Raw genomic sequence first — 27,745 nt, 5'->3', positions numbered from 1 at the left:
AATCTACTTTGGTATTAATATAGCCATTCTTCTTACTAGAATAAGGCTTCTTATGCTTAGTTTCAGGGCATATCTTTTTCAACCCATATACTTTCAGCCCGTCCATGTTTATATTTAAAGTAGATCTCAGGTAAACAGCATATAACTGAGTTTTGCCTTTCTATCCATTTTCTGTCTTTTAATTGGAACACTAAATCCATTTATAGTTAATATAATTTTTGATATGGTTGGAATGAGGCTACCATTGATCCATTGTTTTCTGTTGTTCCTTTTGAAAGCTGCCATTTGGGGGTTCAGGGAATACTATATAATTATTTACAGTTTATTATTAGAATTCTGTTTTTGTTGGTTTTGATTTTGTTTTTTGAGATGAGTTCTTGCTGTCACCCAGGATGAAGTGCAGTGGCATTGTCATGGCTCACTACAGCCTTGAACTCCTGGGCTCAGGCCATTCTCCCACCTCAGCCTCCCAGGTACTGGGACTACAGGCATGCCACTGCACTTGGCTACTTTTTTGCTTGTTTTTAGTTTTTGTAGAGTCGGAATCTTGCTGTGTTGCCCAGACTAGTCTTGCACTCTTGGCCTCAAGCTATCCTGCCTTGGCCTCCCAAAGTGTTCGGGTTACAAGTCATTTTATTTGTTGGCATTTTAACTCTCCCTCTTTTGAATTATTTAGTGGTTCCTCTTGGGATTTCTATGTCTGTCCATAACGTTTTACAGATTATGTTACTTTCATACCACTTCCTGTAAAAATAACAAGATTGCAGCTGTGTAGTTAGATTGACTACCTGTCTTCCCTGACATTTATGCTTTACTTGTATTACCTCTGGATAGGCTGTAAATTCAATGTGTACTTTTTGCTTTATATAGTTACATATATTTTAAAGAAATTAAGAGGAAAAAAAGTTTTTGTTTGCTCACACACTCATTTCTTTCTGAAATGTGAGTTTCCATTTGGTAGCATTTCTTTTCAGCCTAAACAACTTGTTAGAGCAGGTTTTATGGAAATGGATTCTTAGTTTTATCTAAAAGTGTCTTTAATTTTGCTTTGGACTTTTGGATCAGTTTTATTGAGGTGGATTTATTTACATAAACTGCATCCATTAGAAGTATTCAAATTATTTTAGCTGGCAATGAACTTCTCTGAATTCATTCTGTCTCCCCTGTGGTGGCAGCAGCTGAATCTTTTTAATTTTATTTGGCTGCTTAGTGTCTATTTCACAGCTGTGAAGTTTACAGGTCCACCAGAGATTTATGTATACATCTTTATGATAAAGTTCAATGTATAATTAGGCACAGTCAGAAATTAACAACAACAATAATAAAATAGAGCCGTTATAACATTATAATGTAATGAAAGTTATATGAATGTAGTCTCTTTTTCTCTCACAATATCTGATTATATATAATATTTTTGGATTATGGTTGTCCATGGGTCAGGGAAATGGTGGAAATTGAAACCATGGATAAGGTACGACTACTATATATACCTTTATTTTTTATATTATACAACAGCTATAGTATAGAGTAAGAATTACTTTTTTTTCTCTCAATTTTACCAACTAGGAAATTGGTACAGAAGGCAGTTAGGTTCCTAAAGTCACATGGCTGGTTGGTGGCACAGCTGGGATTAAAAATCTTGTTTAGTTTTTCTGATTGAAGACCCGACAGTGTTAACACTACATGGTGTCAACTTCTTCCTGTTTACCTTCATCCTGAAAATAAGCAGAGATAAAAGAATGATGTGAAAGATTAAATATATCATACAATATGTTATGTTTTAGGAAATGGAAGTTCCAGTATTACCGAAAATCTCTCTACCGATCACCAGTTCTTCACTGCCTACCTTTAATTTCAGTTCCCCTGGGATCACAGCTTCCTCTCCATCAGCCATCAGTTCGTCTCAATCATTAACAAACAAGGTACAAAACCACAGTATAAATATAGGTGACATTCATTCTTTCTTAATTCTTTATTTTAAAAAATTCTCTACTATAAATGGTTAATTTTCATAATGGAAATTAATAACTCATAGTAAACAGAAATGGAAATGGTGTTTTGCTTTTTAAAAAATGTGCAGATATCTTGGATACATTATAATGGAGTATTCCTCAACTCTTATACAATACCATAGAGATGGAGATTCTTGTAAATTTGTTTCCAAATAATGTTTCCAGTAAGATACTTCGTGGGTAGGAGTGTACTCATGTTTCATGTTTTTACTTCTCAGATAGACTTAACATCTTTTAATCTACTCTTGAATTTTTTTCTTTTTTTCTTCTTTTTTTTGAGATGGTATCTCACTGTGTTGCTGAGGCTAGGGAGCAGTGGCGCAATCACAGCTCACTGCGACTTCCATCTCCTGGGCTCAAGTGATCTTCCCACCTCAGCCTCCTGAGTAGCTGGGACTACAGGTGTGCACCACCACACACAGCTAATTTAAAAAAAATATTTTTATAGGTGAGGTCTTGCTGTGTTATCCAGGCTGGTCTTGAAATCTTGGGCTCAAGTAATTCCCCCGTCATGCCCAAAGTGCTGGGATTACAGGTGTGAGCCACTATGCCTGGCCTGCTCCTGAAATGTTAATGCTTGCTTTCACTTTTTCTGAACATATTCTTATAGATGTTACTTTACTTCTTTATCCGAATACCCACCTCTGAGATTGTGTGTGCTCCTAAGAGGAAGCCAGATTTTATAGCACTTACAGTTCAGTGTTTTTCAGAACTTAAAGTGAGATTTTTAATTTAAAAGGAAAAACATACTTAGTGTCTTCGGAATAATCAGTTTGCTTAAGGTCTTTTATTGTCAGTTTATATTTCTAAGCAACTCTTTTTGTGTCATTTCTTAATAATTTGGGAAACCAGGTACAGATGACCTCTCTGAGCAGCACTGGCAGTCCCATGTTTAGATTTTCATCTCCAATCGTAAAATCTACTGAGGCAGATGTACTACCTCCATCATCTGTAAGTAACAAGCAAGGAATAGTGTATTGATTTCGAAGCCATGTTATACTTTTATCAATTCTAAGATGCCTTTGGTGGTGAGAAACACTATTATTTTTCTTCCAACTTGAAAAATACTCCGTGGATAAAACTTTTGAACAATCATATTCTTCACTGCGTATGTATACATATATGCATATTCATTTTCTTCTGTACCATTTCAAAGTTAAAATGCAAACATCTTGATTTTCTTAATGATTCTCCATATATCCCATAAGAAAAAAGACATTCCTTTGCATCCTCAATACAACTATCATACCTAAGAAATTTAACATGATATGATATTGACATGGTCTGTATTCAGATTTCCCCATTATCCTTAGACTGTCCTTTAGTTGCTGTTTTATTTCCTAGAGCCCATTAAAGACTAGGACCTAATCAACTAAATTATGTTGCATTCAAACATGTCTCATAATTTACCTTTGATCTAGAAAAGTTCTGGGAATTTTTTTCCTTCTTGATTGAGAAGTAAATGTTTTGGTTAAGAATAATACATAGCCTAATATTCAGATTGCCCCAGATTTGGGATGTTTGTTATTTTAATATGTCACTTTCTGTTTTTGACTCTGTCCTTGTTTTCTGACATAAGTAAGTAGATGTTACAGATCAAATGTAATGTCCTTGCCACATGCTGAAATCCACCAGAAGTCTCATACTTTTTATTAGAAAATGGCATTTGAGGCTGGGCACAGTGGCTTATACCTGTAATCCCAGCACTTTGGGAGACCAAGGTGGGCAGATCACTTGAGGTCGTGATTTTGAGACCAGCCTGACCAACATGAAGAAACTCTGTCTCTACTTAAAAATATATATATGTCTAACAAAATTAGCCGGGCGTGGTGGCGCACGCCTCTAATCCCAGCTGCTTAGGAGGCTGAGGCAGGAGAATTGCTTGAATCCGGGGGTTCCGGAAGTTGCAGTGAGCTGAGATTGTGCCATTGTACTCCAGCCTGGGCAATAAAGTAAAACTCTGCCTCAAAAAAAGGAAGGAAAAGAAAATGGCATTCAGAAACCTGGAACTAGGCATGAGGAACACACCATTATTTTTTTAATATACTATTTTGATAGAAAAAATGCCTGAGAAATTTAAAATGCTGCCTGTTAAACTGTGACATTGCCATTCAATGTAAGAATCTCACTTTTAGAGATTGTGAAATATGATAAATATGTCTTAAAATAGGTGAAAGTATGTTTTTTGACTTGGGATAAAAATAAGCTCTATATTTGATACTTACTGAAAACTAAGTATAAGGATATTCTTTCTCTATACAGATTGGATTTACATTTAGTGTGCCTGTTGCAAAAACAGCGGAACTTCCTGGTTCTAGTAGTACTGTAGAACCAATTTTAAGTAGTTCAGGTAAGTAAAAATTTCTCACATTTTTACATAAAACAGTTGCATACAATAGATTAATGTTTCAAATTCTTTCGCCTTTGGTAATTCTTATACATGCCTTCATTTGGATGAAATAAGCTCTGAAAAGCAAGCAGCCTTTCAACAGTGCTTTTTATTAATGATTTTTACAGATACTTTGCTCCCTAAATGGAAGTGTCAGTTTGGTTTTGAGAGAGATAGGCACAGTAGCAAATTTATCCACTGTCTTTGTTTATTCAAAACAAGATGACAAGTTAGTTATAAAGCAAGTCTCATTATAAGAAATTTGTGGGTTGTCTACTTTTAATGTAGTAGATTTTATTTCTAGTTTTTACTGTTGAGTTCACAAGCATTTTTATGTATAAAGGTTATGCAGGCTCATGCAGATTGTGATACATAATTTCTGAACTGAAGAAATCAACATCATTGAAGGAAGGAGGCCCTGGCTCATGCCTGTAAGCCCAGCACTTTGGGAGGCCAACATGGGAGGATTGCTTGAGGCCAGGTGTTCAAGACCATCCTGGGCGGCATAGCAAGACTCATCCCTACCCAAAAAAAAAAAAAAAAGGAAAAAGAAATAACCAGGTAGTGGTGTGAACCTGGGAGGCTGAAGTGGGAGAATTGCTTGAGCCCAGGAAGTTGAGGCTGCAGTGAGCTGATTGCACTACCACACTACAGTTGGGTTACAGAGCAAAACCCTATCTCAAAAAAAGCGGGGTGGGAAGAAATGAATAATCAGAGAATTAAAACATGGAATTATTGTTTTTATACATATATGATTTTGAGATGGAGTCTCACTCTGTTGCCCTGGCTGGAGTACTGTGGCGTAGTCTTGGCTCACTGCAACCTCTGCCTCCCTAATTCAAGCAATTCTCCTGCCTCAGCCTCCCAAGTAACTGTGATTATAGGTGCCTGCCACCACACTGGCTAATTTTTTGTATTTTAGTAGAGACAGGGTTTCACCATGTTGGCCAAGGCTGGTCACGAACTCCTGACCTCCGATGATTCCCCCAACTAGGCCTTCCAAAGTGCTGGGATTACAGGTGTGAGCCACCGTGCCTGGCTGCATCTTGTTTCTTATCGTTTCTTTTGTTCCATCCCTCCTTCTCCCCATCACACACAGAAACACATTTCAGGTCACTTTGAAGCATTACCAAACATCTTAGTTTCATCTGTAAATAGAAATCTTCCCTTAAAAATATAATCGTAAAACCATTATCGCACTGAAAATAGAGATCTTATTTTAAATATAAGGATGTAAGCTTGGAAAGCGTAAAAAGTCAAATCAGTAAGTCACTTATCTTACTTCAAACAGCAATTATTACTCATTAGATGTAAACATTCTAAATCTAGACTTTCTAACCTGCTTTTACCCATTACTGTGCTTTTGAGAGTGATTTTTTTGGGCCGGGCATGGCGACTGATGCTAGTAATGCCAGTGCTTTGGGAGGCCGAGGTAGGATTAGCTCTTGAGGCCAGGAGATTGAGACCATCCTGGCCAGCCATAGGGAGACCCCATGTCCACAAAAAAAAATAAAAAAAATTAGCTAGATGTGGTGGTATGCACATGTGTTCCTAGCTAGTGGGGCTACTTGGGAGGCTAAGGTGGGAGGCTGCATTGAGCTATAATTGCACCACTGCATTCTAGCCTTGATGACAACAAGACACCCACTCTGTTTTGAAAAAAGGATGATTTTTGTGGCTACATAAGTATTTCATCGTGTCACTGTTATATAATTTATGTAACCAGACCTTTATTGAATATTTTACCATATGGGTTTTTCAATGTTATAACTGAAGGATATTTTCGATTATATTAGTAGTGTGAATTTCTAAAAATGAAATAATTGCTCAGTTGAAAATTACTTTTTTTGATTAGTTTTGTAAATTGTTGTGTAATGAAATACATATTTCATGCAGTGGATAGACTTGCCCCAGTTGCCATACGGTCTCCAGTTTTTCAGTTTGACTTTTTTGATTATCAGTGAATTCATTGGATGACAGTTATAGTTTATATTTTTTGCCTTTTTATTTGGGGGTGGGAGGTATACAGTATGGGTAATAGTGTTTTTATTTCCTTGTAATAGCAAATTAACCCCGTAAAGTCATTTGTTTATTGAATTGCAGTGACTTTTTTTTATGAACTTTTACAAATTAATCTAAAAGGTGGTTTTGAAAGATTTTTAAAAATGCATTTAAGAGTTCAATGCTTTTATTTGAAATAATGTTTTTTACAATTAAAAAATATTACAGCTGAAGATGTGACTGCGGTGAACAGTACAAGTTGTAAGAAGACACCACCGGAAGATTGTGAGGGTCCTTTTAGACCTGCAAAAATCCTGAAAGAAGGAAGTGTTCTAGATGTTCTAAAAAGCCCTGGTAAGATAATGGCTGCCTTTGAGAGTCAAGAATCTTAATTACAAACTCATGATCTCATTTTAATGTCCTTTGTATTATACTTTAGGCTTTTAAAAATTTATGACTAGTTTGGTAGGAGATTTACTTTTGCATAGAGATGTAATCAGGTGTAATTCTTTTGCTGGAAATATCTTAAAATCCTTACTTCCTTGGAATTTAAGGACTCTATACTAAAATGAAATCTCTGAGAGGCAAGTATAGGAGGAGAAAATGGATTCTCCATTAATAGAGACAGGCCAGTGAGGAAGAAGAGTGAGTAAACCTGATGATACACATAGACATGTTTTTCTCTTATGAGAGCATTGAGCTGCTGCGTTCTTTTTTTTTTTTCCTGAGACGAGTTTCGCTCTTGTTGTCCAGGCTAGAGTGCAGTGGTGTGATCTCTGCTGACAACAACCTCTGCCTCCCAGGTTCGAACGATTATCCTGTCTCAGGCTCCTGAGTAGCTGGGATTACAGGCAAGCACCCCCACACCCAGCTAATTTTTGTGTTTTTAGTAGAGACGGGATTTCTCCATGTTGGTCGGGCTGGTCTCGAACTCCCAACCTCAGGTGATCCACCCGCCTTGGCCTGCTAAAATGCTGGGATTACAGGCGTGAACCACTGGACCTGGCTGAACTGCCTTCTTGAATTATTCCCCAGTTTGGTAAATACGGAACAAGGCCAGGTGGAAAGCATTTGCTGAATTGTAACATATATACATAAGGAGCAGTACTCAACTGAATTGAAATAAGATTTGAAAGCCAGTAGGTAATAATTAAAAAGGAGATAAATAGTTCTCAGGTGAGAGTGAGTTTTTAGTTTGAAACCAGAGGATATTTACAATTCCATTTGTGATGTGTAGTATAAGAGTGTAAAACTGGCCGAGTGGGGTGGCTCACACCTGTAATCCCAGCACTTTGGGAGGCTACGGCAGGCAGATCACCTGAGGCCAGGAGTTTGAGACCAGCCTGGCCAACATGGCAAAACCCCATCTCTATTAAAAATAGAAAAAATTAGCTGGGCATGCTGGTGTGCACCTGTAGTCCCAGCTACTCAGGTCGCTGATGCAGAAGAATTGCTTGAACCCGGAAGGCGGAGGTTGCAGTGAGCCGAGATTGCACCACTGCACTCCAGCCTGGAAGACAGAGCAAGACTTTGTCGAAAAATATAAAACTGTTTGTAAAATAGTATAATAGCTCAGAAAGAATTGAAACGTACCCAGCAGATGTGTTTATGTGTAATAGGATAGGTTTTTTGTTTGTTTGTTTTTTCCCGAAAATAAGGTTGACTTTTACGATAGGATTTAGAAGGATTAGATTTTTCTGGTCCAGCTTTCTCATTTTACAGATTAGTTTACTGCCTACAGAAATTCATTAGCTTACCAGTAGCTTAGACAGTTTCGTGCAGTTATGGCAAAACTCCAGAATGCTTGTAGTAGAATTCACCAAATAGTAGGCAAGCATCAAATGTGTATAGTCTTGTCTTCTTTATCTGGGGTTACACTTTGCATTCATGATGCCATCCTCCCCTGTTCCCTTTTACTTCTTAAATAGAAAATGTATGGGGAGAATCTTCATTTGAGTGAAATTAGGAAGATCTGAAAAAGTGGAAGAAACATCTGTAATGCCTTGAGCTGGTTACTGTTAACATTTTGCCAATCTTAGTGATTTAAACTAGTTATAAGCAAAATAGTACATTGTTAAACACTGGAAATAATTGACGTTTGTGGTATCACTAGAAAGTCTATAATAACCTTTAACATCTTCTTGTCTTTTAATTTCTTTTTCTTTGGCAGGTAAAGGCTAGAGAAACAGATCATAGATGGTGTATGTAAGACAAAAGTTAACTGGTCCTAAGTAAACAATTACAAAGTCATTCTCATTAGTAAAATATAGCTTGAGTGAATGAATTCATTGACAGCAGTTTTGGTAACACAAAGACTTGCTCAGCTGGTTTTATTGACCAACTTCACCATGTTGGCCAGGCTGGTCTTGAACTCCTGATATCAAGTGATTGGTCTGCCTTGGCCTCCCAAAGTGCTGGGATTACAGGCTAGGGCCATTGTGCCTGCCCTAGAATCTTTATTATGAAGTAACTTATGAAGGTAGAGGATACCACAGCAGTGGATTATGACTGGACAAAATTCAAAGATGATATTGAAGCTATTTGACATAGACAATGGAAAACTTAAAAGAAGAAATGGATGAGGGAGGGAGAGGACTATGAGTATTCTGTGTTTGTAGAAAGACAGAATGTAGCAAAATGTGGATGACAATAATACATATCAGTAAGTTAGTACCAGTAGAAACATCAAACTAGAAATTCCTTGAAGGAGAAGGTGACATCCTGTAAACAAAACATGTTTTGTAGAATTTTAACTGGTTTAAGTGTAACTTATTAGGTGATTGAGAAATATGATTACTTAAGTGAAAAACAACTCTTAAGTAGTTCATCTTGGATTGTAGGTAGGTGTGCAATGAGGTGAATGTCTTCTCAGTAATAATAATCAAATTAATGCTTTGATTTAGAAAGCTTCTCTAACATTGTTTTTGCACTCTCTCCTTTGTTCATTGTAGGTTTTGCATCACCGAAGATAGATTCTCTTGCTGCTCAGCCTACCACAACAACCCCAGTAGTTTATACAAGACCAGCAATAAGTAGCTTTTCTTCGAGTGGAACTGGGTTTGGGGAAAGTTTAAAAGCTGGGTCATCATGGCAGTGTGATACATGTCTACTCCAGAACAAAGTTACAGACAACAAATGCATAGCCTGTCAAGCAGCAAAATTGTCACCCAGAGATACTGCTAAACAGACTGGAATTGAAACACCAAATAAAAGTGGCAAAACAACTCTTTCTGCACCAGGGACAGGCTTTGGAGACAAGTTTAAACCAGTGATAGGCACTTGGGATTGTGATACCTGTTTAGTGCAAAATAAACCTGAAGTGGTAAAATGCGTAGCCTGTGAAACACCAAAACCTGGAACTGGTGTGAAGCGAGTCCTTACATTGACAGTGGTTTCTGAAAGTGCTGAGACTTTGACTGCTTCATCTTCAAGCTGCACTGTGACCACTGGTACCTTAGGATTTGGAGATAAATTCAAAAGGCCCCCTGGATCTTGGGAGTGTTCAGTATGCTGTGTTTCTAATAATGCAGAAGACCATAAGTGTGTGTCCTGTATGTCTGAGAAACCAGGTATGTTTTTGGCTTGATGGAGTAATGTTGCTTATTACTTTTGTAGAACATTTTAATTTATTCTAAGAACCCCTATTTTAGATGTTTCAAGATGAGAATTTCTCATACATACTAATTTTTCTTAATTGTCTTGAGGTAAAAATGTCTTGTTTGGGGCCAGATCTTTATGTTTGTTAGGATAGGTTATGTGTTAACTGGTCTGCTATATATGCCGACCTCTTTCTGTGCCATTTTATCAGAAATTTCTTGTTCAAAGTTGACTAATACAGATGCTGAAAGATCTTAGAATTGGGTAATATTTCTCAAATCTTTGAACAGAGTAAAATAGTATTTTGTCTATTTTTCTCCAAATAGTGGTCACAGGGACTGTTTCTTTAGGGGATAGACCGTAGTCATTAATGAAAAGGCTGTAGCCGTTGCAGTGATAGTAAATTACCAAATCACTAATGAAAAATTCTAATCTAGGCAGCCAGAAACATGTAGTTCATTTTGAGTTTTTTCTGTTTCTCTGTTCAGAGTTGGAAGAATTACTGAAGATTCATATTGAATCTTTAATTCATCTGGAAGTGGCTCTGATGGTTTTATAATATTACATAATTTTATGGTACAGATACATGGTAACATGGGTATCCTGGGAATTACACTGTTTTCAATGCATTATTCATGCTTGTGCAGTTTTATGTCTGTAATGTACAGTTCTGAGTTATTAACCTAGACACCTTGCCTGAGCCCTTGTGCATATTTGTAATTCCTACTGGATACTTCCTTATGAGTAAGATTTTAGAATCCTCATTTCTTTCTCTCTTTTTTGAGACAGAATCTCACCCAGGCTGGAGTGCAGTGATGCGATCTCGGCTCACTGCAACCTCCACCTCCCAGGTTCGTGGAATTCTTATGTCTCTGCCTCCTGAGTAGCTGGAATTATAGTTGATTGCCACGATGCCTGGCTAGTTTTTTGTATTTTTAGTAGAGATGGGGCTTCGCCATGTTGGCTAGGCTGGTCTTGAATTCCTGACATCAAGTGATTGGTCTGCCTTGGCCTCCCAAAGTGCGGGGATTACAGACTTGAGCCACCGTGCCCGGCCTAGAATCTTTATTATGAAATATCTTTGTCTTCCCATCTGGTACCCTCTCCTCACCTATAGAAAGAAAGCCCTTGATATATGCAGGAAAGCAAAATTAATTTTAAGTTGATGGGGAGTAATAAAACTTTGAGTCAGGAAGTAATCTGTTACACATGAACAAAGGAAGCTCATATGTATTAAAGAACTTGGATTTCATCCTTTCAATGATGAAACATAATTTTCAGCAGAAGAGTGATACAGTCAAGTTTGTATTTTTGATGAATCACTCTCGCTTTTTAGAGAATGGATTTGAAAACAACAAAATTTGGAGACCAGAAGACAGATTAGGAAGTGGTATTAATCATATAGGCAATAGGCCGGACACGGTGGCCCACACCTGTAATTCCAGCACTGTGAGAGGCCAGGGGGGCTCTATTGCTTGAGCCCAGTTTAAGACCAACTTGAGCAGCATGGCGAAGCCCCGTCTCTACAAAAAACACAAAAATGAGCCTGGCTTGGTGGCACCTGCTTGTAGTCCCAGCTGCTCAGCAGGGTAAGGTGGGAGAATTGCTTGAGCTGGGGAGGCAGAGGTTGCACTTAGCCAAGATCATGCCACTGGACTCCAGCCTGAGTGACAGAGTGAGACCCTGTCTTAAATGGTAATAATAAGCCAAGCTTGTCCAACATGTAGCCTATAGGCTGCATGCGGCTCAGGATGGCTGTAAATGCGGCTCAATATAAATTTGTGAATTTTCTTAAAACATTATGAGATTATTTTGTGATTTATTTTTTATTTTTCTTTTTTTCTGAAGCTCACCAGCTGTTGTTAGTGTTAGCGTATTTTTTGTGTTACCCGAGACAATTCTTGTCTAGTGTGGCCTAGGGAAGCCAAAAGATTGGACGCCCCAATGGAACTGAATAAGGATTAGGGGACATACAATTAAAGATGTTGATTTCAAGCTGGCCGAAGTCGACATTCAGATGTATGTAACGTGGCCAGGCATAGTGGCTCACGCCTGTAATCCCAGCACTTTAGGAGGCTGAGGCAGGAGGAACACCTGTGGTCAGGAGTTCAAGACCAGCCTAGCCAACATAGTGAAACCCTGTCCCTACTAAAAATACAAAAATTAGCCAAGTATGGTGGTGGATGCCTGTAATCCCACATACTCAGGAGGCTGAAGCAGAAGAATAGCTTGAACCTGGGAGGTGGAGGTTGCAGTGAGCTGAGATTGCGCCACTATACTCCAGCCTAGGCAACAGAGCAAGACTCTGTCTCAAAAAAAAAATATATATATATATACACACACACACACACATACATACACACACACACACATATATATATATGTATGTAAGGCCTTTGGATACACTCTGGGTGGAGATACAGATTTGGAGTCATTGGTCCATAGTTTTTGGTATTTGAAGTCATGAGAGTAGAGGTGAGTGAGTCGAGTGAATAGAAAAGATGGCCTAAAATGGAAGTCTGCTAACTTATAGGGAGTGGCAGGAATAAAACTTTTGAACAGTTAATCTTTTAAAGGTGTAACCAGAGAGGAAAAACAAAACCTACATAACACTGGTTGCTTCAGAAGAGGATAGATTTCAAAGGAACAAGATCAGAGGTTTCCATAAAAAGCAGGAGATGAGGTAGTGGTGGGGATAATGGCAGGGGTGGGTTGTGAACCAGAATAGCAGTAGAAGAGTCAAAAATTGATTTAAATAGATTTAAGAAAAAATGTAAAGGAGGGAGGAGTATCTAGCCAAGCTAACCAAGTGGACAGTGCAGTCACCAACTAAAAGACTACAGTGACAAGCTCAGAAGTGTAGATTGAATGTGTAGATTAGGAAACTGGTTTTTTGGGATTTAAAACCACTGGAGCAAATGAGAGCTTCTGAGGACAGTGGGCCAAGATAGAACCCCCGGGAGCAGTTTGGTTGGCAAGATGAAGAGAATGCACCTGTAAAATTTAGAGATGATTTAGGTAACTATGGAAGAGGTGGCAACGGTTGTAGGCCATTTAAAGAAGTAGGAATACCAGAATGAATGCCCTCACTGTCAGCACTATTTTTTTGTGCCATACTGAGCCATTCTTCCTGTGCCACCTCTCCCACAAACATGCTATTTCTGCTTAAGATTTGTCACCTCTGTGTATCCTTTTCCTGCCTCTTAGTCATTTCTTCCTTCTTGGCACACTTGTTTTAGGTTATCACTTGGTGATGGTGCTACTGTGCTTTTATTTTCCCCCTTTAAGACCATGAGCATCTTTCAAGTTAAGCAACATTTTATTCATCTTTAATGTCCCTAGAACCCAAGTACTTAATAATTATCTGTTAAATGGCTAGCATGTAACAGAAATATCATGAATATAGTAGGTGTCAAGTTCAATTGTGAAGTGGATGTGAAGTAGATGGACTTCTATGCAATAACTATCATTCAGAGGCAGACATCTATGCTTTGAAATCTTAAAGTTAATATGGTCTGTGACTGTGTATTTTATATGTTAGGATATTGCCTACAATTTACATCTTATGTCTCAGAATGCTTGCTGTTTGAAGAATTTTGAAAAAGATTAAGAAAAATTTAGTCTTTGAGCCCCTAATTTAAGAGCATGATTTTTTTTTTTTTTAAACGACAGCAGTTATGTGGTTAAGAGTTACCTCACCAGTGAGCAAGGTTATTAATAGCTGCTCATTTATAAGGTTAAAAGAAATCTCAGAAGTCTATTCTTTTTTTAACAATGTAAATATAAATAATTATTCGTATTTCTGGCATAGTCTATATTTTAACAGAAAATGTTATAAGAAATTGAACACTTAAACTTAGTGGTGTCATTAAGATGCTGACATATATTGTAAATTAAAATTTTCATGAATTCCCCACACACTCGCCCCCGCCTTTTTTTTTTTTAAGGAAATTCAGTACCTACTTCAAGTAGCAGCACTGTACCTGTCTCTCTGTCTTCTGGGGGCTCTCTAGGATTGGAAAAGTTCAAGAAACCCGAGGGAAGCTGGGACTGTGATGTGTGCCTAGTGCAGAATAAGGCAGACTCTACCAAATGTGTGGCATGTGAAAGTGCAAAGCCAGGCACAAAATCTGAATTTAAAGGTAAGGGCAAAAAAATAAAAATAAAGATGATGGTAAAGCACCTCTTTGTAAAGCCATTTAAAAATGAAGTATTTGAGAACAGCTTCAGTGTTCACTCATTCTCCGTTGAAAATTAATGTAAAATGAGATTTTTGTGAGATCTCTTAGTTATATCTGTCTTTGAATTATTGTAAAGGCTGATTAGTTGCTTGTCAGCAGTGAGGTATCTTTTCTCCAGCTGGGTAAAGAAATTTCTTGTGTTATTGAGTCTCAGAGAATTTTTATTTGTTTTTAATTGCTAACCCCCTAGATGAACTTACTAACTTTTATTTGACTGGGAGTACACCTCTAAATAATAAGTGATACAGGCTTGGGCTTTGGCTTCTCAAAGTATGTCCCAGAAAAAGAACTCTTAATATTTTACTGTGTAAATACAAAGGAAGACTCTCAAAGTAATTAATGCTAAACTATCTGGAGGCCAGATTTTTCAAATCTTCATATCCCTGTAGGAATTACTTTAATTATGTACACATTTCAGTCAAACTTTTGACAAAAGTTTAGTGAGATTGTAGATGTGAAGAACCAATCGGAGAGATGAGAAAGATTTTAATCTGTAAAAGAGTACACCTGCAAGGTGAGAATGTGTGGGGATTAATGTCTTAAAACAACTCAGAAACAGACACATATTTCATCTTCTCACTTACAGGTTATAGCTAAGTAATATGTACTCATGGACAGAGTGTGAACTCCTAAAAGGGTGAGAGGGTGGGATGGGTATGGATGATGAGAAATTAATTAATAGGTGAAATGTATGTTATTTGGGTGATGAATATACTAAAAGCCCAAACTTCACTGCCAGGCAATATATCCATGTAACAAAACTGCATTGGTAATCCTTAAATTTATACAGATTAAACAAAAATAATACCAAGCTTTATCTACTTTGTAATTAGCTTTCAAACTCTTGATTGCAAACCAAAAGTCAGGAATAAACCTTTTCATATTGTGAGCCATCACCTGCACAGTGTATATGTCTATATGATTGAAATCAGTTTTGCAAAATAATACTTGCCTCTGGTAGGTGTAAGGTTCCCTGGTATTTTTTTGTTTTACTTCATTTTAAAAGAGAAATGCGGGTTACAGCCCGCTAAATTAATTGATGACTAATGGTATACAACTAGCAGTTCTAGAAACACTGCATTTAAGTGTTTTAGAAGTTCACGGGGCTTTATGGTTCATTTTATCTCATTCTATAGCTGTTAATGCATGGTCCCTTTTTTATACCATTCCTTACCTGTAGTATGGTAATCATACTTCTAAGTATCTTAGTACTTTTTAATGATCTTTGTTTTGAGCCAGTAGGTCAAGTACTTCATTTCTTATTTCCTCAGCTGCAGAAAAGCGTTATGAAACCAAGAATTCGATCTTGTCAGTATGATGCTGAACGAACTTACTTATTTATTTAGAGATGGAGTCGTATTCACTGTGACCTGGGCTGCAATGCTGTGCAATCTTGGCTTACTGCAACCTCCACCTCCCGGGCTCAAGCAATTCTTCTGCCTCAGCCTCCCAAGTAGCTGGGACTACAGGCACGAGCCACCACTCCAGGCTGATTTTTTTTTTGTATTTTTAGTAGAGATGGAGTTTCACCATATGTTGGCCGAGCTGGTCTTGAACTCCTGACCTCAGATGATCCCTGCCTTGGCCTCCCAAAGTACTGGGATTACAGGTGTGAGCTGCCACGCCCAGCCTAATGGTGAACTTTATAAACATTGCTTCAACTATGTAATTCTTCTGGTTTTTTGTTGCCTTTTTTTTTTTAATGCTTGACTGAATAACACATTTATTCACAAGATTTAAAAATCAAGAAATTGTGATATGGTTCAATCTCTTCTCTTCATTGGCTCATTTCACCCTTTCTCCCTCTTGCAAATGTAACTATGTTTAGTTTCTTATAAATCTTTCAAAGTTTCTTTATGCCCATCCTAGGCAAACATACTCGTATATATTCTACTTCCTTTTACCTTGTTAGAAAAGTCTGTACACCGAACTCCCTTTCTGCCCCTTTGATTTTATCAGGGATTATCTTGGACGTGTCTTTGTTCTTCCTTCTTCATTTGTGGCTACCTGGATTGCATATGACATTTTGCATGTCTGTTAGCTTATCTTTAAAACAAACTCCTAGCTATAGAATTGCAAAGTCAAAGGGTAAATGTGTTTGTAATTTTTGGTGACTATTGACAAATTGCTCCCTATGAGTTTTGTGCTCATTTGTACACCCATCTGCAATATGTGGTAGAGCTTGTTACTCCTAGTCTCAGTGCCAATACAAACTTTATCAAACCTTTGTCTAAGCCAGTCTGACAAATGAAAAGTGGCATGTCAGGATAGTTGTGAGGATTGAGATAAAATTCTCATACCGAACAAATAGCAGTCACCTGGGATTATGTTTACTACTTCTGGTAATACTCTTCCAAGTACGCCTTTTTAAAGTTATTCCTATGTTTCTTTGGCTTTCAAGGTGTTTACATTTTGTTTGAGAGGACAAGTAACATTAATTCAGTGTCTATGTGGTGTCTTTTGTATTTTTGCAGGCTTTGACACATCTTCCTCATCTTCGAACCCAGCGGCCTCCTCATCCTTCAAATTTGGTATCCCATCATCCTCTTCTGGGCCTTCTCAGACTTTAACAAGCACTGGAAATTTTAAATTTGGAGATCAGGAAGGATTCAAAATAGGTGTGTCATCTGATTCTGGGTCTGTAAACCCTGTGAGTGAAGGCTTTAAATTTTCTAAACCAATAGGAGATTTTAAATTTGGAGTTTCATCTGAATCTAAGCCTGAAGAAGTTAAAAAAGACAGTAAGAATGATAATTTTAAGTTTGGACTTTCTTCTGGTTTAAGCAACCCAGTTTCTTTAACTCCATTTCAATTTGGGGTATCTAATCTTGGACAGCAAGAAAAGAAAGAGGAACTGCCCAAATCTTCATCTGCAGGTTTTAGCTTTGGTACAGGTGTTATTAACCCCACCCCTGCTGCTGTTAACACCGTAGTGACCTCTGAGAACAAGAGCAGTTTCAGCTTTGGAACTATAGAAACCAAGAGTGCTTCAGTGGCTCCTTTCACATGTAAGACATCAGAAGCTAAAGAAGAAATGCCTGCCACCAAAGGAGGGTTCACTTTTGGCAATATGGAACCTGCCTCTCCGCCATCTGCCACAGTGTTTGTTTTGGGAAGGACAGAAGAGAAACAGCAAGAGCCTGTCACTTCTACTTCCCTAGTTTTCGGGAAGAAAGCTGACAGTGAAGAGCCAAAGTGTCAACCAGTGTTTTCTTTTGGGAATTCAGAGCAAACCAAAGATGAGAATTCTTCAAAGTCCACATTTAGTTTTAGTATGACAAAACCATCTGAGAAGGAATCCAAACAGCCAGCAAAAGCCGCTTTTGCCTTTGGAGCTCAAACTAGTACTACGACTGGTAAGTATTAACTTTTCTTTTTTTTTTTTACAAGTTGTCTTGACAGATGCAGCAAGTCAAGTAATGGTTTACTCTGAACATAGTTGAGAAGTACAGAACTGTTGGGGAAGGAACCTAGGATTTTCAGTTTGAACTACTCTAAACCCTCATGCTTCTGATGAAGTCATCTGTGGGTCTAATCTTGAGAAATACAGCAGTAATACAAAGCTGAAAATAATGCATCTTTATGTGTGTCTTCCTCTCTTCCGTTTGGACTTTTATAATCAGAATTGCTACCTACTACCTGGAAAACAAGGATTCTTAGCTTATGAAGTATTTTCTAACATAATCTATGTGAAGGCCTTTATTTACAAATAGTTAGAAATAACCAGTCTTCATCAGACATTAAGAAACATAATAGACAACAAATGTAAAATCCTGAGAAGATGAGATTTTGAAAGCTAAAGTCCCGGGGGGAAAATGACATAGCACCCTTAAAGGTTAAAAGCATGGTTGTTGGTGGATCATGTTAAAGTCATTTTGTGGACTGAATAGCAGGAAGAACATAGCTGATAATCAGATTAGTGAACTAGGATTTCCCCAAACTTAGTACACAAGTACAAAGAGTGATCCAGGTTAGATCCACAAGTTCCTTTGGAATAGAAGTGGCCTAGAAGATAGGAACAGTTTTGGGGGAATATCGGAGAAGTGACAGAAGGAAATTTTCTAGATTTAAAGAAAGACATTGGTCTTAAAAATGGAAATTACCTATTCATTGGCAAATATCACTGAAATTTTAGGACACCAAAGCTAAAACCCTGAATGCTTTCAGAGAGAAAAGCTATTTTCCACAAATAAACAGGTATCAGATTAGGATCATCTGACTTGCAACATCACATGCTAAAAACAGAACAGTCAAAGTGAAAATCATCTTGAACCTAGAGTTCTGTTTCTAGCCAAATTTGTTTAAACATAAAGGCAGTCTGAGTGTGGTAGCTCACACCTATAATCCCAACTGTTCTGGAGGCTGAAGCACAAGAGTCTCTTGAACCTGGGAGGCAGAGGTTGCAGTGAGCTGAGATTGGCCACTGCACTCCAGCTTGAGCAACAGAATGAGACTCTCTCAAAAAAACCCAGCAACAAACCCAACAACAATAACAACAGAAAACACAGACATAAAGGCAAAATTTAGGTGTTTTTAGACATGCAAAAGTTGACTATCCACGAACACCTTTGAATAACAAATTGGAAACATTCAAAATTAACCTTTAAAAAGTATGGAATTCAGCAAATAGCTGTGAGCAGTTTTTTGTCTGTCATATATTTACCTAGAAATATAAAGACAAAATCCAAGCTAAAATTACATATTATTTGGAAAGCAACAAAAACATGATAGGGTCTAATCAGATTTGATGATGAAAACACCAGGCTGTAGTAGACACTCTTAAACCATTCTTCGATTAGCCAGCTTGAAAGTCAGCCAACATGTTCCATTTTCTGTAAGTTATACTAATGCCCATATCATACTGTGACCAGCTCTGGCTACTGTGCAGTATTGGAACTGAGATTATTGAAATAGTTTAGAAAAAAGTGTTTAATAAGGTGGCTGGCTTCAGAATCACCATATAAAAATCAAAAATTTTCTTTAAATCAGCATATCTCACTTTTTTCTAACATTTCTAATTTGTATTTTATAACAGCAACAGAACTTGTAACATACTAAATAACTAAAAGAACACAAAAGGCATACTTGTTTGCTGGGTGAAGGTATTCCTTTTCTCCTCCCATAATTTTAGTTCTTAGGGGAATTTTTTAGAGCTGGACAAGCTAAGCTTATTCTAACATTCACATGGAAAGCAAATTATACAAGAAATTTGGGGAAGAAGGGCAGGCATACAGGCAGCTTTGTCCTGCTAGTATCAGTCCATGGTATAAATTTATAATAATTAAATAATAATTAAATAATAATTATTATTATATTAATTAATATATTATATTAATTATATATTATATTATATATATAATATAATAATTATTATTATTATAATTAAATAATAATTAAATAAAGAAATAATAATTAAAACAGTAGAGGAAACAAGTATATGCATTTTAGAAAATTTGTTGTGTCGTAAAGGCAGATTGCAAATCAGTACACCAAGGCTGTACTAGTTGATGCTGTGGAGAAATTTGGCTATCCATTTAGATAAATTGAAGTTATGATTTTGCCACATACGGTAACATAAATTGCAAAATAAAATATATAAAAGTATAGCTGTCTTCCACTAGCTAAACTTGCTATTCGGATAGAGTATCCAGTTAGATTTGGATTGGAGGGGCATTTTTATTAATCTGAATGCCAAAGGCCTTCTTATGAAAGACATAAAATATGTAAGCTGTAAAAGAAGATGAATATATGACTTTGTCAGAATCTAATATAAACAGATGTCTATTTGATGAATTAATCTATATGAAAAACTTAATCTATTTTCTAGCAAATTCTAGGGTTGGAAAATTCTAGCGATTATAGGGTTAGGAGGAAGTACTTTCTGAGACTATTAAGGATTTTTGTTTCTTAATTTCTGTCTTACAGATCAAGGTGCATCAAAGCCAGTTTTTAATTTCTTGAACAACAATTCCTCTAATTCGAGTACACCAGCCACTTCTGCTGGTGGTGGCATATTTGGTAGTTCCACCTCTTCCTCCAATCCACCTGTAGCTACCTTTGTGTTTGGGCAGTCCAGCAATCCTGTGAGCAGCTCTGCCTTTGGTAACTCTGCTGAATCCAGCACCTCTCAGTCGCTGCTATTTTCTCAAGATAGCAAACTAGCAACCACATCCAGCACAGGTACAGCTGTCACCCCCTTTGTCTTTGGTCCAGGAGCCAGCAGTAATAGTACTGCCACCTCTGGTTTCAGCTTTGGAGCCACAACCACATCTAGCTCTGCAGGTACATTTACAAAAGAAAAAAATGCATTGTAATTGGATGGGCTTTATTTATTAGCGTGTCAATTCTGAGCAAATAACATATAGCAGGTTATCACAAAATAGTGTGAATGCCTTTTGGTCACCTATACCAGGGTTGTTGTTGTTGTTGTAATTATTCACTATGTGGAATAATGTACACTCTGTTCAACTTTAACATATTTACCTCTTGGGAGCAATTTTTCTAATTGTGGTAAGAGTGTAAAACTTAATTTTTCTAAACTTTGTCTTTAAAATGTTAGGTTGTCAGTAACCAGAAAGTAGAAGTTATTTTATTAAACATCAGTCTTTATTATGCAGTGCACACACACACACACACACACACACACACACACACACACACACACGAGAATTTCTGTGCACATTAAATTTCTGGTGGGAGATTATTCTGAGATATGTTTCTTTACCGAAAACTATTGGCTGTGAAGATGTGTAGTAGTTGTTAATTGCAGTTTTTGTTTATATGAATTCAATTGTTTCACTAAATAATGGTGGAGAGAGTTGTATTCTCATGATTTAAAAACTTGTCTTGATGGAATTTGGTTAGCAAGGTAAGAGTCTGAAAAGAAACTTCACATTTGCTTGTGGGTTTACAGAAATTTCTTGAGGACTGACATTAGTCACCATGGTGACTTAAGTGTTTCTTTGGGCCTCCAGGATCCTCCTTTGTATTTGGAACTGGACCCTCAGCACCTTCTGCCAGTCCAGCATTTGGTGCTAACCAGACCCCAACATTTGGACAAAGTCAAGGTGCCAGCCAGCCTAATCCCCCAGGCTTTGGATCTATATCATCTTCCACAGCATTATTTTCCACTGGTTCTCAGCCTGCACCGCCTACTTTTGGGACAGTGTCAAGCAGTAGCCAGCCTCCTGTGTTTGGACAACCTAGTCAGTCTGCATTTGGCTCTGGAACAACTCCTAATTCCAGTAAGTGTACAGTGGTGCTGTTAGTATCTATATGGGCTTTGTGTGTCTTAAAATCTTTTCCTTTAAACTTGGAAACCATTCATATGTCTGATTTTTAGATTATCTCTTGTACTTGGCAAAATAGAGAGGTAATATGGTTGGATTTATATATAAACAACATTTCTCAGATTTCACAGAATTGGAACTTTTTTAAGGTAGTAGTGTATTTTAAAGTGTTATTTTTTACTCTGACTTAGGTATGGGATTCATTCAATCTCATTTCTTCTCAACTCTGAATTTTGGGGCTCCCAAGGCTAGATTTGAAGTACATTTTCTGATCCTCTTCATGACTGGATTTGCTACAGGAAGTTACCCCCAGGTCTAGTACCCTCTCCTGGGGCAGTCCTGCTGAGTTGCCTCATGACACTTTCTATTTACTGATACCAGCCTTTCCATTTGACCTGCATACTTAAACAACAGGTCCCATGACTTTTTAAATAGGACTAATCAAACTGTATTATAATCATGTATTTTCTTAAAATTGTTGATTTTTTTCTAATTGCGAAATATAACCTCATGTAGAAAGGGGTGTAAAATATAAATGAACAGTGTAATGTCGAAGCAAATGCTGTATAACAACCACCTGGAAGCCCCTCATGTATCTCTTTTTGATAACACTTCTTTTTCTCCACTCTAATGATGACTGCTGCCTTGTCTTTTATGGTAATCACTGTTCTTTGGGTTTTATTACTGCAGTTATTGGCTAATATATGCATCCCTAGAAAATGTAGTTTTAACTACTTTTATATAAATGGAATATTACTGTATGTAATCTTTTGATTGTTGATTCTTTTCCTCTAAGGTTTATAAGGTTCATCCATGTTTTGCATACAGTTTGTTATTGTCTTTGCCATAGAGTAGATCAGTGTATGAATATACTGCAGTTTACTTACTGTTGGTGTATATTTCAGTTGTTTAATAACTACCAGGAAATGCTACTCTGTACATTCTTGTATATGTACCTTGGTGCTCATATGCATGTTTTTCTAGAGTATGTACACTGGGATGGGATTGCTGAATTTAAAAGTTTGTATATCTTATACTAGAAGATAATACAAACTTTTCCTGATGAATTGTGCCAATTCATATCGTACCACCATTGTATGAGTTTTTATATGTGGATTCTATTTGATTTCTCATGTGTGTGAATTCTTTTAAAAGTTTTTGGGGCCATTTTTCAGTTTGGCTTTTGTGGATGGGTTTGTAAAAGTTCTTTATGTATTCTGGATATTGGTACTTTGTCAGTTAATGTACATACCAGAATGGCTCCTGTTTTCTCATATATATTAACCATTTTGGTCAGGATTTTTTTCTCCAATATGAAATTGGAAAGTTTATATTTCTTTCACACAGGTAACATTTTCCTCTACTTTTTTTTTTTTTTTTTTTTTTTTTTTGGGTGATGGAGTCTCGCTCTGTCTCTCAGGCTGGAGTGCAGTGGCGGGATCTCAGCTCACTGCAGTCTCCACCTCCCGGGTTCAAGAGATTCTCTTGCCTCAACCTCCTGAATAGCTGTGACTACAGGTGCGTGTCACCATGCCCACCTAATTTTTTGTATTTTTTTTTTTTTTTTTTTTTTTTTTTTGAGACGGAGTTTCGCTCGTTACCCATGCTGGAGTGCAATGGCGCGATCTCGGCTCACTGCAACCTCCGCCTCCTGGGTTCAGACAATTCTCCTGCCTCAGCCTCCTGAGTAGCTGGGATTACAGGCACGCGCCACCATGCCCAGCTAGTTTTTTGTATTAGTAGAGACGGGGTTTCACCATGTTGACCAGGATGGTCTCGATCTCTTGACCTCGTGATCCACCCGCCTCGGCCTCCCAAAGTGCTGGGATTACAGGCTTGAGCCACCGCGCCCGGCCAATTTTTTGTATTTTTAATAGAGACGAGATTTCACCGTGTTAGCCAGGATAGTCTCGATCTCCTGACCTCGTGATCTGCCTGCCTTGGCCTCCCAAAGTGTGGGATTACGGGTGTGAGCCATTGCGCCCAGACTTTCCTCTATATTCTTAATGTAGAGACACTGTATGGTTAGATCAGGATTCCGATTATGGAGATGTTGGTTATTGCAGAGCCATATGGCAGACTATTAACTTTCTATCCTATACAGAATTTTGTTTCTCTGACATTATTAACTTTCTCTCTTTGTTAATGTTTTTTTTCATTTAAAGAGCAATCAATTTTATAAACTATCTAAAAAATCAACTTTAGGAGATCTTTCTTCCAGTTAAAGAATTGAGAAAAGGCCAAAATGGCCCTGAAAATTAGAGTCACATTGTTGTTGAAACTTGGGGAAAGACAGCATTTCAGGGTTGAGAGGTTCTCAGTTCTATAACAAGGTAGACCTGGATAGTAAAGATGTTATAAAATCATTTTTTAAAAATTTTTTGAGGTAGTGTCTCACCTTGGCACACAGACTGGAGTACAGTGGTGGAATCTCGGCTCACGATAGCCTCAACCTGCTGGGCTCAAGCCATCCTCCTGCCTGAGTCTGCCAAGAAGCTGGGACTATAGGCACACACCACCATGCCCATCTGTTTATTTTTTTGTTTTTTTGCAGGGTCGGGGGTTGGTTTGTAGAGATGGGATTTTGCCATGTTACCCAGGCTGGTCTCAAACTCCTGAGCTCAAGCAATCTACCCACCTTAGCCTCCTAAAGTGCTAGGATTACAGGTGTGAGCTACTGTGCCCAGCCAAGATGTTAGAAAATTCTAGGCTCTGGGTAGCAGCATAACTGTCAACAGCAAAAACAACTAAAAGGCCATACTACAAAGTCTAGTGAAGGTCAGTCCCACAGAAAACATAAAGCATTCATTTTGTCATACATAGAAATACAGTTTTAGTAATAATCCAAAAACATTTTTTATAAAAATGAAAACCATGTTTTAAATTTTTTCATTTTTAAAAACTGATAGGTGTTATTTTGTTACATACATACAATGTATAATAATCAAATTAGGGCATTTAGGATATCCATCACCTTGAACATTCATCATTTCTTTGTGTTGGAAACATTTCAGATCTTCTAGCTATTTTGAAATAAACAGTAAATTATTGTTAACTGTAGTCACTCTCCTGTCCTCTCAAATACTAGAATTTATATTCCTTCTATCTAGCTATATGTTTGTATTAACAACCACCTTCCATTCCTACCACCACCCCAACCAAGCCTCTGAACCATCATTCTATTCTCTACCTTTATGAGATCAACTTTTTTTTAGCTCCTATATATGAATGAGAACATTGAATATTTGTCTTTGTGCCTGGCTTATTTCACTTAACACAATGTCATCTTTCAGTGCCATCCATGTTGTAGTAAATGATGGGATTTTAATTTCTTTTAATGGCCAAATAGTATTTTATTATATATTAAACCACATTTTCTATATGCATCCATCTGTTGATGAACACTTAGGTTGATTTCATATCTTGGCTGTTGTGAATAGTGCTTAAACATCAGGTACAGGTATCTCTTTGATACACTGATTTCCCTTTTTTTTGGATAAATTGCCAATAGTGGGATTGCTGGATCATATGTGATTCTCTAGATTTTTGAGAAACTTCCTTGCTGTTTTTCATAATGGTCATACTAATTTACATTCATACCAATAGTATATGAGTTTCCATTTCCTTGCCAGCCTTTGTTAATTTTTGTCTTTTTGATAATAGCTATTCTAACCAGTGAAATGATACCTCATTGTGGTTTTGATTTGCATTTCCCTTATGATTAGTGATGTTGAGCATTTTTTCATGTCTATTGGCCATTTATGTGTTGTGTTTTAAGAAATGTATATTCAGATTAACAAATGTCAGAATAAAATTTTGAGGCCATACATGCCTGCTTTTCAGTGGGATTATTTGGGTTGTTTTTTGTTTTGCTGTTGAATTCTTTGAGTTCCTTGTGTATGCTGGATGTTAGTCCCTGTTGGATGAATAGTTAGCAAATATTTTTTCCCTTTCAACAGGTTTTTCACTCTGTTTATAGCTTCTTTTGCTGTGCAGAAGCTTTTCAGTTTACTGTAGTCCCTCTTGTCTATTTTTGTTTTTGATGCCTGTGCTTTTGAGGTCTTAGCCATAAAATTTTTGTCTAGACTCTGGGGGAGGGGTCCATTCTTTTGGCTTCCATGGGCCACTTCGGAAGAATTGTCTTTGGCCGCACATGAAATAAACTAACAATAGCTGAGGACTGAAAAAGGAAAATTGCAACAACAACAAAAAAATTCATAATGTTTTAAGAAAGTTTATGAATTTCTGTTGGGTGGCATTGAAAGCCATCCTGGGCTACACATGGCCTCTGGGTTGGACAAGCTTGGCTTAGACCAGTGTTCTGCAGCATTTCTACCTATGTTTTCTTCTAGGAGTTTTGCAGTGTTGTGTCTGACATTTAAGTCTAATCCATTTAGAGTTGAGTTTTGCATAGAGTGAGAAGCAGGGGTCTAGTTTCATTCTTCTACATAAGGATCTCCAGTATTCCAAGCACCATTTACTGAAGAGAGTATCGTCTTCCCAATGTGTATTCTTGTCATCTTTGTCAAAAATCAATTGGCCATAAATAACGTGGATTTGTTTGAGTTCTCTATTCTGCTCCATCGGTCTATGTTTTTATACCAGTCCCATATAGCTATATAGGGTCACTGTAGCTTTGTGTAGTATATTTTGAAGGCAGATAATATGATGCTTCCAGCTTTTTTCTTTTTGCTCAGGATTGCTTTGGCTATTTGGACTTTTGTGGTTCCATATGAATTTTAGGATTTGTTTCTATTTCTATGAAGACTGTCATTGGTATTTTTGTTAGGGATTGCATTGAATTCATAGATTGCTTTAAGTAGTATGGCCATTTTAACAATAATAGTTCTTCTGATCCATGAATATGGGATGTCTTTATATTTGTTTGTGTTCTCTTTAATTTCTTTCATCAGTATTTTCTAGTTTTAAAAATACAGAACACTTCACGAATTTGGGTGTCATCCTTGTGGAGGGGACCATCCTAATCTTCTTTGTTCAAGTTTTGGGTATGTGCTGCTGAAGGAAGCCCCAAAAGAACTTTTCTCACAGGGTCTTTTGACCTGTTCCTCCTACCAGGCTTTCTAGGCTTGCTGTTTAACTGTGCTCTTGGGAAGCCTCTTTTTACCACCCTTCTCAAGATTCCTTTTAGCTTCTTAGAGGAACCCGTTTCCTGGGTGTCATGTCTTTCCTGTTACTCCCTTTTCTGATACAGCACATCTTCCAGTGATTCTTGAGGGTTCAGGGATGAAAATTTTGAGGGCATACATGTCTGCAAGGATCTCTATCTCTCTCCACGTTTGGTAAGATTTTGATTGAATATAGATGTAGATTGGAAATGATTTTTATAATTTTGAAGGCATTCTCTATTGTAGACTTTCTGGCTTCCAGAGTTGCATGAAGTCTTGATCTTTGCTCTTTGGCCTGTTTCTTCTTTCTGGAATCGTTAAGACTCTTCTCTTTTGCCTCCAGGGTTCTGTTACATCAGGACATGTCTTGATGTGGGTCTGTTTTTATCATTCGTGTAAGGAGTGCAGCATGCTCTTTTGTAAACTTCCATTTTGGGGAATTTTCCTGAATTATTTATTTGAAGATTTTGCCCTTTATCATTCCTTTCTCACCTTTTATCTTTTTGTTGTACTTTCTGAGATTTATCTTTCATTACCTGTTGTGTTGAGATTTTAACTTCCACTATTGTGACTTTAATTTCCAAGTACTCTTTTTATTTTCTGGATGTTTCTTTTTTATGCTCTGGGTTCCCCACCCAATCCCCCAGTGGATGAAGTATTCGTAAAAGATACCAAGTTTGGATTTTTTTTTCCTTGACGTTTTGTTTCCTCGCTGAGTCAGTTTTCCCAAAATTGCTTTTATTATTTTTGTCTCAGTGTTTCTTATTAAATACTGTCCTCAAATGTCTGGTACTCCTTGACTACCTAGTTAATGTTTTTATGAGTGTAGGACACTTAAATGCCACTTAAATCCTTTCTGCGTTGATAGGGCTTGCAGATCTCAAATTTCATTGTAGATTTCTCTGGTTTCTCTGTTTTACTTCAGAAAATTTGGATGCTACTATCCTTTCTTTCCACTTAGTCTGTCAGATTCCCCAGAGAAGATGCATCCAGTCTCCTGCTTGGAGGGCGTCAGGGAACTTCCATTTACCAGTGTTCTGGGAGCTAAGATTGGGAAGATGGCTGGAGCTGTCAGTATTTAATGAATATT

At 37.4% G+C, this 27,745-nt stretch overlaps 1 protein-coding gene, 1 long non-coding RNA gene and 1 pseudogene across 7 annotated transcripts in view; 1 reads left to right on the top strand and 2 right to left on the bottom strand.

Annotated features, from left to right (window-relative positions):
• The window catches only part of NUP153 (nucleoporin 153), a 79,878-nt gene that overhangs the window by 49,549 nt on the left and 2,584 nt on the right, over positions 1–27,745 (top strand). For 5 of the 6 annotated variants that reach the window (XM_012476534.2, XM_012476536.3, XM_064363020.1 and 2 more), the window contains 9 exons: positions 1,785–1,922; positions 2,865–2,963; positions 4,275–4,362; positions 6,631–6,756; positions 9,354–9,971; positions 13,947–14,141; positions 16,715–17,596; positions 20,166–20,522; positions 21,215–21,484. In XM_012476534.2, coding sequence (XP_012331957.2) covers positions 1,785–1,922; positions 2,865–2,963; positions 4,275–4,362; positions 6,631–6,756; positions 9,354–9,971; positions 13,947–14,141; positions 16,715–17,596; positions 20,166–20,522; positions 21,215–21,484 — 2,773 coding nt within the window. The remainder of the gene's footprint in view (positions 1–1,784; positions 1,923–2,864; positions 2,964–4,274; positions 4,363–6,630; positions 6,757–9,353; positions 9,972–13,946; positions 14,142–16,714; positions 17,597–20,165; positions 20,523–21,214; positions 21,485–27,745) is intronic. The other variant, XM_012476535.3, reaches the window with a different exon arrangement.
• On the bottom strand, positions 1,479–10,790 carry LOC135269225 (uncharacterized). The gene is made up of 2 exons (XR_010337549.1): positions 8,160–10,790; positions 1,479–1,715 (listed from the first exon to the last, which is right to left on the bottom strand). It is a non-coding gene; the product is annotated as an uncharacterized LOC135269225 (long non-coding RNA).
• Positions 26,457–26,556, bottom strand: LOC135269331 (U6 spliceosomal RNA; annotated as a pseudogene).

Source organism: Aotus nancymaae, unplaced genomic scaffold (genome assembly GCF_030222135.1).
Source record: "Aotus nancymaae isolate 86718 unplaced genomic scaffold, 86718_ANA_hifiasm-v0.15.2.pri h1tg000051l, whole genome shotgun sequence".
Taxonomy (NCBI): domain Eukaryota; kingdom Metazoa; phylum Chordata; class Mammalia; order Primates; family Aotidae; genus Aotus; species Aotus nancymaae.
Note: the sequence above shows the minus strand (reverse complement) of the source record. Positions and strands in the feature narration are given on the sequence as shown.